The sequence below is a fragment of the Polyodon spathula genome, chromosome 29, assembly GCF_017654505.1.
Source record: "Polyodon spathula isolate WHYD16114869_AA chromosome 29, ASM1765450v1, whole genome shotgun sequence".
Classification (NCBI taxonomy): Eukaryota; Metazoa; Chordata; class Actinopteri; order Acipenseriformes; family Polyodontidae; genus Polyodon; species Polyodon spathula.
In genome coordinates this window covers 1,200,713-1,215,712 of record NC_054562.1, presented here as the reverse complement: position 1 = coordinate 1,215,712, position 15,000 = coordinate 1,200,713, and the positions used below count along the sequence as shown (strand labels likewise).

At 46.4% G+C, this 15,000-nt stretch overlaps 2 protein-coding genes across 3 annotated transcripts in view; both read right to left on the bottom strand.

Annotated features, from left to right (window-relative positions):
- LOC121302453 (tyrosine-protein phosphatase non-receptor type substrate 1-like) overlaps positions 1-15,000 on the bottom strand; it is a 47,906-nt gene that overhangs the window by 23,024 nt on the left and 9,882 nt on the right. The window lies entirely within an intron of this gene.
- The window catches only part of LOC121302454 (apelin receptor B-like), a 2,319-nt gene continuing 131 nt past the window's right edge, over positions 12,813-15,000 (bottom strand). The window contains exon 2 of the mRNA XM_041232440.1: positions 12,813-14,384. Coding sequence (XP_041088374.1) covers positions 12,899-14,200 — 1,302 coding nt within the window. The 5' untranslated portion in view covers positions 14,201-14,384 and the 3' untranslated portion in view covers positions 12,813-12,898. The remainder of the gene's footprint in view (positions 14,385-15,000) is intronic.

Genomic DNA, 15,000 nt, shown 5'->3' with positions numbered 1-15,000 from the left:
GATACACACAGGAACACTGCAACACAAACACACACACTGATACACACAGGAACACTGCAACACAAACACACACACTGATACACACAGGAACACTGCAACACAAACACACACACACACTGATGTGTGTCATTGTGACACTTGCCAACACAAACATGTGTGTCCCTTGTGACGCACACGTTACACGTCGAGTGACACTGCAACACAAAAACACCACACACTGTGACTACACCTTGTGACAGGGAACACTGCAACAAACCATCACACACACACTGATACACACAGGAACACTGCAACACAAACACACACACACTGATACACACAGGAACACTGCAACACAAACACACACACACTGATACACACAGGAACACTGCAACACAAACACACACACTGATACACACAGGAACACTGCAACACAAACACACACACACTGACACACAGGAACACTGCAACACACACACACACACACTGATACACACAACTGCAACACAAACACACACACTGATACACACAGGAACACTGCAACACAAACACACACACTGACACACACAGTAACACTGCAACACAAACACACACACACTGATACACACAGGACACACAACACACACACACACACTGATACACACTGCAACACAAACACAAACACACACACTGATACACACAGGAACACTGCAACACAAACACACACACACACACAGGAACACTGCAACAGTTGTCGGTGGGACTGATACACACAGGACACAAATGCAACACAAACACACACACACTGCCACACACAACCACAGCACACAAACACACGCCACGTCATACACACAGGACCACTGGCTACACAAGCGTGTGACCTACGTGTGTCCTGTGACACACGCCACACACAGACAACATCACACAACAGTGCACTATGTGTGTCATTGTGACGTTGTGGAACACTGTGAGTGGACTAACACAAACACACTGTGACACAAGGTTGTGTGCACCACAAACACACACATGATCCACACAGGAACCACTGCAACACAAAACAACACACTGACCCTGTCACACAGGAACACACAACACACACACACACACTGATACACACAGGAACACTGCAACACAAACACACACACACACTGATACACACAGGAACACTGCAACACAAACACACACACACACACTGATACACACAGGAACACTGCAACACAAACACACACACTGATACACACAGGAACACTGCAACACAAACACACACACACTGATACACACAGGAACACTGCAACACAAACACACACACACTGACACACACAGGAAACACTGCTTGTGAACACACACACTGATACACCACAGGAACACTGCAACACAAGGACAACGCACACTTAACACACACACTGGACACACTGCAACACAACACACACACACGCACTGATACACACCCAGGAAACACTGCAACCAGCAAACAAACACACACTGATGACACAGGAACACTGCAACACAAACCACGCACACTTGATACACACAGGAACACTTGCAACACAACCACGTTGTGATTGTGTGGAACAATGCAACACAAAATGCACGCACACTGATACACACCGAGGGAACACTGCAACACAAACCCACAGTGACACACAGAAAAACCACTGAACACAAACACACACACACTGATCCACACCAGGAACACTGCAAACAAAACACACCCATGTACACACCCAGGAACATGTGCTACAAACACAACACACTGATACACACCCACACACACACTGACACAAGGACACACACCTGATACACACAGTGTGTAACACTGGAACACGTGCAACACACAACACACACACACTGATACACACAGTAACACTGCAACACAAACACACACACTGATACACAGGACACGTGTGCAACACAAAACCACACACTGTACACACGCGGGACACTGCAAACACAACACACACACTGATGTACACAGGAACACTGCACCACAAACACACCACTGTATGTGTGATAAACAAAACTGCAACATAAACACACACACACACACTGATACACACTATGTGTGTCTTGATACACACAAGGATCACTTGCAACACAAAAACAGCCCTTGACTGATACACACACCGTACTGCAACACAAAAACACAGGTGTGGGTGATACAAGTCAGGAAACGCTTGACACAAAACAACACACACACTGATACACACAGGAACACTGCAACACAAACACACACACTGATACACACAGGAACACTGCAACACAAACACACACACTGATACACACAGGAACACTGCAACACAAACACACGCACACTGATACACACAGGAACACTGCAACACAAACACACACACACTGATACACACAGGAACACTGCAACACAAACACACACACACTGATACACACAGGAACACTGCAACACAAACACACACACACTGATACACACAGGAACACTGCAACACAAACACACACACTGATACACACAGTAACACTGCAACACAAACACACGCACACTGATACACACAGGAACACTGCAACACAAACACACACACTGATACACACAGGAACACTGCAACACAAACACACACACACTGATACACACAGGAACACTGCAACACAAACACACACACTGATACACACAGGAACACTGCAACACAAACACACACACACTGATACACACAGGAACACTGCAACACAAACACACACACTGATACACACAGGAACACTGCAACACAAACACACACACTGATACACACAGGAACACTGCAACACAAACACACACACACTGATACACACAGGAACACTGCAACACAAACACACGCACACTGATACACACAGGAACACTGCAACACAAACACACACACTGATACACACAGGAACACTGCAACACAAACACACACACACTGATACACACAGGAACACTGCAACACAAACACACACACAACACATGATACACACAGTTGCAACACTGCAACACAAACACGTTGTGTTGATACACACAGTGAAACACTGCAACACAAACACACCTGTACACGTGATACACACAGGAACACTGCAACACAAAACCACACACACACAATGACCTACACACAGGAACACAAACACTCCAACACAAACACACACACTGATACACACAGGAACACTGCAACACAAACACACACACACTGATACACACAGGAACACTGCAACACAAACACACACACTGATACACACAGGAACACTGCAACACAAACACACACACTGATACACACAGGAACACTGCAACACAAACACACACACACTGATACACACACGAACACAGAAACACACACACACACACTGACACACAAACACACACACTGATACACACAGGAACACTGCAACACAAACACACACACTGATACACACAGGAACACTGCAACACAAACACACACACTGATACACACAGGAACACTGCAACACAAACACACACACACTGATACACACACAGGAACACTGCCAACACAACACACATGTGTGTCTGATACACACAGGAACACTGCAACACAAACACCACGCACACTGATGTGTACAGGAACACACACACAAACACACATGTACACACCACAACTAGGAACACTGCAACACACAAACACACAACACACTGATAACACACACGAAACACTGCCACACACAAAAACACTGTGTTTGTGTGTGTTTGTGACTAAAAAACACAATCACCACACACACACACACAACACAAACACACACACACTGATACACACAGGAACACTGCAACACAAACACACACACACACTGATACACACAGGAACACTGCAACACAAACACACACACTGATACACACAGGAACACTGCAACACAAACACACACACACTGATACACACAGGAACACTGCAACACAAACACACACACTGATACACACAGGAACACTGCAACACAAACACACACACTGATACACACAGGAACACTGCAACACAAACACACGCACACTGATACACACAGGAACACTGCAACACAAACACACACACTGATACACACAGGAACACTGCAACACAAACACACACACACTGATACACACAGGAACACTGCAACACAAACACACACACACACACACACAGAAACACTGCAACACAAACACACGCGACATGATACACACAGGAACACTGCAACACAAAACACACCACACTGATACACACAGGAACACTGCAACACCAAACACACACACTGATACACACAGGACACACTGCACGCACAAAAAACCCACGCACACTGATACACACAGGAACACTGCAACCAAAAACCACGCCACACTGATACACACAGGAACCACTGCAACACAAAACACACACACACACTGATACACAACAGGAACACACTGCACAAACACACACACACTGATACACACAGAAACACTGCAACACAAACACACACACACTGATACACACAGGAACACTGCAACACAAACACACACACTGATACACACAGGAACACTGCAACACAAACACACACACACTGATACACACAGGAACACTGCAACACAAACACACACACACTGATACACACAGGAACACTGCAACACAAACACACACACATACACACAGGAACACTGCAACACAAACACACACACACCCATGATACACACAGGAACACTGCAACACAAACACACGCACACATTGTACACACCACAGGAACACTGCAACACAAACACACACGCACACTGAAGCTTACACACAGGAACACTGCAACTGACAAAAACACACAGGAGTTGCACACACACACTGATACACACAGGAACACTGCAACACAAACACACACACTGATACACACAGGAACACTGCAACACAAACACACACACTGATACACACAGGAACACTGCAACACAAACACACGCACACTGATACACACAGGAACACTGCAACACAAACACACACACTGATACACACAGGAACACTGCAACACAAACACACGCACACTGATACACACAGGAACACTGCAACACAAACACACACACTGAACACATGATAACACAGGAACACTGCAACACAAAACAAAACGCACCACAACTAGGACTTATGTGTGCACAGGAACACTGTACACACATTGGTAACACTTCGGAACAACACACACACATGTGTGTCACACATACACCACTTGATACACACAGGAACACTGCAACACAAACACACGCACACTGATACACACAGGAAACACTGCAAACACAAACACACCGCACACTGATACACACAGGAACACTGCAACACAAAAACACACACTGATACACACAGGATGACACTGCAACACAAAACACACCACATGATACACACAGGAACACTGTGACACAAACACACAACCACTGATTACACACAGGAAAACACTGGTGTCACACAAACACAAACACTGTACAAACAGGAACACTGCAACCACAAAACCACACGTGTCACACTGATACACACAGGAACACTGCAACACAAACAACACACATGTGACACTGTGATACCTTGTGCACAGGTGACACTGCAACACAAACAACACCCACACATGACTACACCACAGTGACACTGCAAACACAAACACACGACACCATGATACACACAGGAAAACTGCAACACAAAAACACACAACACACTGATACACACAGGAACACTGCAACACAAACACACACACACTGATACACACAGGAACACTGCAACACAAACACACACACACTGATACACACACAACACTGCAACACAAACACACACACAAACACACAGGAAACACTGCTTACCTACAAAACAAACAAACACCCCAGTGTGTTGGTTGTGAACACGCACACTGCTTGTGACAGGTGTTGCCACACAACACACTCACAAACACCAAACACTGATAACACAGGAACACACTGTGTCACAACAGAAAACACAACACAAACACACACACACTGATACACACAGGAACACTGCAACACAAACACACACACTGATACACACAGGAACACTGCAACACAAACACACGCACACTGATACACACAGGAACACTGCAACACAAACACACACACTGATACACACAAGAACACTGCAACACAAACACACACACACATACACACAAGGAACACTGCAACACAAACACACACACTGATACACACAGGAACACTGCAACACAAACACACACACTGATACACACAGGAACACTGCAACACAAACACACACACACTGATACACACAGGAACACTGCAACACAAACACACACACACTGATCATGAAATACTTGTGAACGTTGTGTTTGGGTGTGTGTGACTATGGAACCTGAAACACAACCCGTTTGTGTTTGATACACACGTGTGACTATGTGTGTTCCTTGTGAAACACAACAGAAACACACACACTGATACACACAGGAACACTGCAACACACACACACACACACACTGATACACACAGGAACACTGCAACACAAACACACACACACTGATACACACAAGAACACTGCAACACAAACACACACACAAACAACACTGATACACACAGGTGTTGTGTGCACAAACACTGTGACTATGTGCAACACCAAACACACACGCAACACAAAATGGACTATGTGATGTCCTTGTGACGTTGGAACACTGCAACACAACTACACACCACACACTGTTTGGTGCGGTGTGACGTGGAACATGTGTGCAACCACACACACACACTGATACACACAGGAACACTGCAACACAAACACACGCACACTGATACACACAGGAACACTGCAACACAAACACACACACTGATACACACAGGAACACTGCAACACAAACACACACACAATGTGCGTGTGACTAATGTGTGTCCTTGTGACCCACACTGATACACACAGGAACACTGCAACACAAACACACACACACTGATACACACAGGAACACTGCAACACAAACACACACACACACTGATACACACAGGAACACTGCAACACAAACACACGCACACTGATACACACAGGAACACTGCAACACAAACACACGCACACTGATACACACAGGAACACTGCAACACAAACACACACACTGATACACACAGGAACACTGCAACACAAACACACACACACTGATACACACAGGAACACTGCAACACAAACAGCTCCCCCTCATTATAATGCATCTATATCTATATATATATAGAAGGGACACATTGCTGGACCGCTGTTATGGCTTCCGGTAGACAATTATTTATTAGATTTTTTGGGGATATCATTTTGCAGACTCTTTGATCACACAACGTTAAAAAAATAAAAATAATAATACAAATTAATAATTAATAAAATTGAATAATTAATAATCGTCCTGAAATTCTAGGTGATGCACAACGTTTTTTTCCAGCAGCTGCTCCGCGCAATTTGCACCGTGTCTGGTAAAAACTAAAATGATACTAATAATACTAATAATTATAAATAATAATAATAATACTAATAATAATAATAGAGGCTCACTCGAATTTGAGACACGCCGCGGTAAAGCGCTCCATCGCTGGATCTCTTCTCTTCTCAAGTTTCTGTTTCAACGATTCAAAGAAACGTTGGTGATTTTGGTTTTCCCTCTCAAAATGTAGCATTTTTTTTTAATTAAATATTTTTTTTTTTTTTTTTTTTTTGTTAAAAAAGTCGAATCATCACCCTCGAGTAGTGGTTTATTTAAATATATAAATATATAAATATATAAAAATATAAAGCTTGTTGTTTTCGCAACAAAAACTGGACAATAGAGCTGGGCCACGCCCCACGTTATGGCGGTGAGCTGTCCTCCCCCGCGGTCACGCTGCGCCCAAAGACATTGATTTAGGCCAAACCAAAGCCACCGCGGCTTTGGGCCAACGTCAAAGGTTGGGTGGTGTTATTTACATATAAACTTTCGTGTCACAATTTTTTTATTATTGTTTTATTTATTTATTTATTTAACGTGTGTTAAATATTGACTTTCGTGTCAATGTAGTGTCTGTTTTACAATTTTAACTTTTTTTAGACAAAGAGGAGAGTTGAAAAAGAGAGAGAGAGAGAGAGAGAGAGAGAGAGAGGAGAGAGAGAAGGAGAGAGAGAGAGAGAGAGAGGAGAGAGAGAGAGAGAGAGAGAGAGAGAGAGAGAGAGAGAGAGAGAGAGAAGAGAGAGAGAGAGAGAGAGAGAGAGAGAGAGAGAGAGGAGAGAGGGAGAGAGAGAGGAGAGAGAGAGAGAGAGAGAGAGAGAGAGAGAGAAGAGAGAGAGAGAGAGAGGGAGAGGAGAGAGAGAGAGAGGGGGAGAGAGAGAGGGAGAGAGAGAGGGAGAGAGAGAGGAGAGAGAGAGAGAGAGAGAGAGAGAGAGAGAGGAGAAGAGGGGGAGGGGGAGAGGAGAGAGAGAGGAGGAGAGTGAGAGAGGAGAGAGAGAGAGGAGAGAAGAGAGAGAGAGAGGGAGAGAGGGAGAGGAGGAGGCAGGGGGAGGAGAGGCTGAGAGAGAGAGGAGAGGGCATCTCGGAGAGAGAGGCTCCCCTCCTACTCGAGAGAGTCTCACTGCTCATATCGAGAGAGCTTGAGACGAGAGAGGAGGATGTGAGAGAGGGGAGAGAGAGGAGAGAGAGAGAGAGAGGAGGAGAGGGGAGGAGAGAGAGAGAGGATGAGAGGGATGAGAGAGAGAGAGGAGGAGAGGGGTGAGAGAGCGGATGAGAGAGGATGAGAGGGAGGAGAGGGAGGGAGGAGAGAGGGAGAGAGAGAGAGGAGAGAGCGAGATGAGAGAGAGAGAGAGGATGAGAGCGGATGAGAGAGAGAGAGGATGAGAGAGGATGAGAGCGGATGAGAGAGAGAGAGGATGAGAGAGGATGAGAGCGGATGAGAGAGAGAGAGGATGAGAGAGGATGAGAGCGGATGAGAGAGAGAGCGGATGAGAGCGGATGAGAGAGAGAGAGGATGAGAGCGGATGAGAGCGGATGAGAGAGAGAGATATAGGCAGAGGAGAGAAAGAGATTTTCAGATAGTTTCATTCATTATTTTTTAATACATTAAGAGAGTTTTATCTGCAGTCGAGTCTGCCCGGCAGAGAAACACTGCGACACTTTCAGGGCAAAATATTTATTTTTGAAACCTTTTTATTTTTAATGTCACTTAACAATTACCAGCGGTGTGCAGCAGTAAAAAGCATCCCCTCTCTCCCTCCCTCCCAATCCACCTTCCACAAGCAAGCTGTTAAACTGACAGGAAGTTGCCGGGGGAACCTTTTAAACCACTGCACCTCGACCTGTGAGAAACCGAACCGTTTAAAAAAAAGAAAATATCTGAGCAGATTTGAGTCTGCGGTCTTCAATTTTACAAACAGGAAAGAGAGTTCGCTGACACACAAGAAGCAGGGAAGCAGTTCCTGTCTTTGTGTTTCTGAAAAGGGAAAAAATCTGATTTCTTGAAAGGAAACGATTCAAGACCAGCATGGATTCATTGTTCCTTTAATTATCCTTTCCTGATAGCAGCAGAGAAATCAGACAGCTGCTCAAGTCAAGTTAATATTGCAATGATCAGGAGCCAGGAGTTTGAGCAGGGTTAGAAACTCACACTAGCCCTGCTGCTGCTGCACCCAGTCCTGGGGTTCAGAGCTCCCCTCAATGAAGTCTAGTATTATTATTATTAATATTGCAATGATCAGGAGGCAGGAGTTTGAGCAGGGTTAGAAACTCACACTAGCCCTGCTGCTGCTGCATCCAGTCCTGGGGTTCAGAGCTCCCCTCAACGAAGTCTAGTAATATTATTATTAATAATGCAATGATTAGGAGCCAGGAGTTTACTCTGCAGATGTGTGTGTTTGTGATGTTTTTAATTTGTCTGCCAGGGATTCTGTTTGATGGCTGAACGAGATAAAGTTTTCCATAAACATCTCCCGCTCTCTCCTTCCTTCCTTCCTCCCTCCCTTCCTCTCCCCACCTCTCCCTCTCCCTCCCCCCTCCCCTCTCCCCTCCTCCTCTCCCCCTATCTCCTCTCCCTCTCTGTCATGCCTCCCTATGCTATGGTTTCTGGTGAATCATTTCCTCTGCCTGTCTGGAGAGAGATAGAGACACACAGCTGTGTTTAAAATAATTCTCAATTAGATGCAGCCCTTTCATTATAATCCATCATTCATAACTGTGAAACACTCCATAGAGGAAATACACAGACACACACTCATACACACACACACAGACAACAAACACACACACAGACACACACACACTGCACACACACGCACACACACACACACACACACACACTGACACACACACATGTGGCAACCACCACACTGTCATTAACACAACACACACAACCACAGAACACACACCTGATCACAAACACTGCTCTGTCGCTGTTGTGTGACTTTGCATGTGTGTGTTTCGGTGTTGTCTGTAGTGTTGGGGGCGACAAGAAAAACAAACACGAGGAGGTGTGTGAGGTGTGTGACACATAATGGAGACACACACTGAGAGACACACAACTAAGCATTGTGAGATTGTGTGGTGTCAAGGTCACACACGTCACATTTAAAACTGTGTCAGTGTCTTTCTATTTTGTGTTTGCACAGAAGCCCCCCCCCCCCCCCCCCCCCCGTTTTGTACCGACCTCCGATCTCTTTGATGGCCCCGCTGGTCTGTTTGTTTGTGCTCTCGCTCCATGTGTAACTTTCCCAGCTTGTAATCTTGTAATGAGATTGTGTGCACAAGACAACAGAACACAACTAACACCCAACTGTGAAAGAGCTGGACAGAGAGACTGAGACCTAGTCTAACCCTAACCATAACCCTGTGCTTTACCAGACCTCTCTGTGCTTTACAATGCTTCCCTATGCTTTACCAGACCTCTCTGTGCTTTACAATGCTTCCCTATGCTTTACCAGACCTCTCTGTGCTTTACAATGCTTCCCTATGCTTTACCAGACCTCTCTGTGCTTTACAATGCTTCCCTATGCTTTACCAGACCTCTCTGTGCTTTACAATGCTTCCCTATGCTTTACCAGACCTCTCTGTGCTTTACAATGCTTCCCTATGCTTTACCAGACCTCTCTGCGCTTTACAATGCTTCCCTATGCTTTACCAGACCTCTCTGTGCTTTACAATGCTTCCCTATGCTTTACCAGACTCTCTGTGCTTTACAATGCTTCCCTATGCTTTACCAGACCTCTCTGTGCTTTACAATGCTTCCCTATGCTTTAAAAGACCTCTCTGTGCTTGAAAGAATGGGTGATCTGTTTTGCAGCGGGAAAGCATTGATAGAAAGAGAAAGCTAAAAAGACACAGAAGATGAGAAGTACAAAGAAGCAAACGAAAAAGAAAAAAAGAAGTCAAAGATCGAGAAATAAAAGTGGAAAAGACAAAAAGATGAACCACTAGAGAAGCTTTAGAGGAAGACAACAAGAAAGAGAAAGAAAGAAAAAGAATAAGACATGACATAAACTAGAAATCTTCCCTCTCCAAAAGCATGTGAAAGAAAAGAAAGAAGAAAGAAAGAAAGAAAGAAAGAAAGAAAGAAAGAAAGAAGAAAGAAAGAAAAGAAAAAAAAAAAAGGTACTTTTCTGGGAAATTCTCTCGTGGGAAATGTCTCCTTTGTGATACTGGATCCGTGCAAATAATATCATTAGCACTAAATTATAACAGCCAGCTGTGTACTTAATGATCACTCCACACCCCCCTGCTCCCCTGCTCCCCCCTGCTCCCCCCATCCCTGCAAACTCCAACTTCAACCCAAACTCCCGACCCCTCCCGTTCTGCACAGGATTTTAAATCTAATCCAATAAACACAGTCACGCAATCATTAAGCGCGCCCAGCTGGAAAATACGCTCCGCTTGTCAGTGAGAAAGTGTCTCGGGTGATTTTATTAAAAAAAAAAAAAAAAAAAACATTTAGTTGTTTGACAGAAGGAGGTGAGTGGGGGGACGGGGGACGGGGGACGGGGGACGGGGGACGGCGCTGGAAGCAAGAGCAGGTGTGAAATGTCATCGTATCGTGGGGCGGGTTCGAGTCCGTTCCCGGACGGACGCGTTCGCAGAGGGATCTCAAGGCAGTCACACTTCATTTAAAAACCTTTATTCGATCCATCTGGTTTTGGATCTGGCCGTCAGACCGTGAGAAAAAAAAACAAAACAAAACGAGTCATCATTATCATACCAAAAAAAAAAGAAAAACTCACACAGATTCAATCTTATAGTGTTTATAATCATTTGCACAATCGTTTTGAATCGCATTGTAACTGCAGTTTAAGATCATTTGCACAATCGTTTTGAATCGCATTGTAACTGCAGTTTAAGATCATTTGCACAATCGTTTTGAATCGCATTGTAACTGCAGTTTAAGATCATTTGCACAATCGTTTTGAATCGCATTGTAACTGCAGTTTAAGATCATTTGCACAATCGTTTTGAATCGCATTGTAACTGCAGTTTAAGATCATTTGCACAATCGTTTTGAATCGCATTGTAACTGCAGTTTAAGATCGCTGTGTACTGTGCACGGCTTACAAAACCAGAACAAAGAAAAAAAGATAAATGACATTGTTTTCATGGGATGATACACAAAAGGATCAAATAATTTGAAAAAAAAAAAGATTTATTTCAGGACGTTTCGGTACAAAATATCTACACACACACACACACACATACACACACTCTCTCTCTCACACACACACACACACACACTCACACACACACACACACACACACACACACACACACACACACTCACACACACACACACACACACACACACACACACACACACACACACAATCACACACACACACACACACACACACACACACACACACACACACACACACACACACACACACACACACACACACACACACACACACACACACACACATACACACACACACACTCACAATCACACACACTCTCACACACACACACTCACAATCACACACACACACACACAGACACACACACACAGACAAATATATACATAGATACACACTGTAGTTCTCTCCCCTTAGAAAGAATGCAGCTTCCTCGCCTAAACTTGACAGACGGTAACCGGGGGCGACGGGGGCGGGAGCTCCGTCTCCTGACAGTCCCTCCTCTCCTCGGAAGCGCTGGAGGGCTCGACCCCTCCCCCTCCCCCTCCCCTCCTGACGGCCGCGATCTTGGCCTTGAAGGCGGGGCCCGGGCGGCAGCAGCCAATGAGAGCGGCGCAGCTCCGGCGGAAGGCGGGGTCCAGGTAGGCGTAGAGCAGCGGGTTGAGGCAGCTGCTGATGTAGGCCAGGCAGGTGGCGTAGGGGTGCGCCAGCAGCAGGAAGCGGTCGAAGGCACAGGCGTAGGGCAGCGCCTCCAGCTCCGTGAGGATGGAGAGGGTCTTGTTCAGGTGGTAAGGCAGCCAGCACAGCGCGAACGCGGCCACCAGCGTGGCGATTATGGTCAGCAGCCTCCTCTGCTGTCGCCTGTTCCGCGAGGAGGAGCCCGTCCCGTTTGCGGTTTTCCCGCCCGCCCCCCAGCGGCCGAAGTGCCGTGACACGGCCAGCCCCACCGAGCAATAGCAGAGCAGCATAACCACCAGGGGCAGGACGAACCCCAGAGCCGTGGACGTCAGCCCCAGGGCGGCGTTCCAGCTGGCCTCCGAGGAGGAGAGAGAGTAGTCCATCTCGCAGGCTGTCCAGGACCCCGGCTCTCCCTCCCACTCCTCGTCGTAGTCCTCAAAACTGTGGCTCCTAACTGTCCGGAAGACCAACGCAGGCAGGCCCAGGACGCCAGCCAGCGCCCAAACGCAGAGCACGGGGGCCAGCCGAATCCAGGACCCCCTGGGGCCCCCTCTGGGCCCCGCCCCCGCGGAGAGAGACCGGACGACGGCGAGGTAGCGCTCCACGCTGAGGCCGGTGAGGGAGAACACGCTGGCGTACATATTCACAACTGCCAGGTAGCTACTGAGTTTGCACAGCGGTGCCCCGAAGGGCCAGTGGTACCCCAGGGCTGTGTAAGCGGCCCAGAGGGGAAGCGTGAAGACGAAGGAGAGGTCGGCCAGCGCCAGGCTAGCAATGAAAGTGTTTGTCAGGCCCCTGCTCCTGCCTCCCGGGCCCCCCCGGTGTGGGAGGTTCTCCCGGGGCCCGCCCCTCTCGCTTCTCCAGGGCAGGTACACTCTCAGGACCAGCCCATTGCCCAGGGAACCGACAACGAAGGCCAGCAGGTAGATAGAGGGGATGATGGCGAGACTGGCAGCCCAGTCCGTGTAGTCGCAGTCCGAGGGGGCCGGGAGCTGGGGGGTGTGGTTTGCGTGCCCCGCCCCCTGGGGGAGCCAGGCGCTGTGGTTGGATGGGCGGGGCATGGCAGGGAGAGGGGGAGGAGTCAGGCTGGCTGTCTGTCTGGAGAGACCCGGTGAGTCTGGAATTAAAATCAATCTCTCTCTCTCTCTCTCTCTCTCTCTCTCTCTCTCTTTCTCTCTCTCTCTCACTCTATCACTCCGTGCAGATGTGTGACTCCTCCTCTCTGTCTTTCCTGAGCGCAGGGCTCTGAAAAAACAAACAAACATAAAAAAAAAACATGTATCTTTTTTTGTAGTTAGATAAATAAATGAGGGTCTAGTGCTGTGTATTATAAAGACATTTCAGAGGGCTGGATCTCATCAATATCAGGGTCTAGTGCTGTATATTATAAAGACATTTCAGAGGGCTGGATCTCATCAATATCAGGGTCTAGTGCTGTATATTATAAAGACATTTCAGAGGGCTGGATCTCATCAATATCAGGGTCTAGTGCTGTATATTATAAAGACATTTCAGAGGGCTGGATCTCATCAATATCAGGGTCTAGTGCTGTATATTATAAAGACATTTCAGAGGGCTGGATCTCATCAATATCAGGGTCTAGTGATGTATATTATAAATACATTTCAGAGGGCTGGATCTCATCAATATCAGGGTCTAGCGCTGTATATTATAAAGACATTTCAGAGGGCTGGATCTCATCAATATCAGGGTCTAGTGCTGTATATTATAAAGACATTTCAGAGGGCTGGATCTCATCAATATCAGGGTCTAGCGCTGTATATTATAAAGACATTTCAGAGGGCTGGATCTCATCAATATCAGGGTCTAGTGCTGTATATTATAAAGACACCGAAACTAT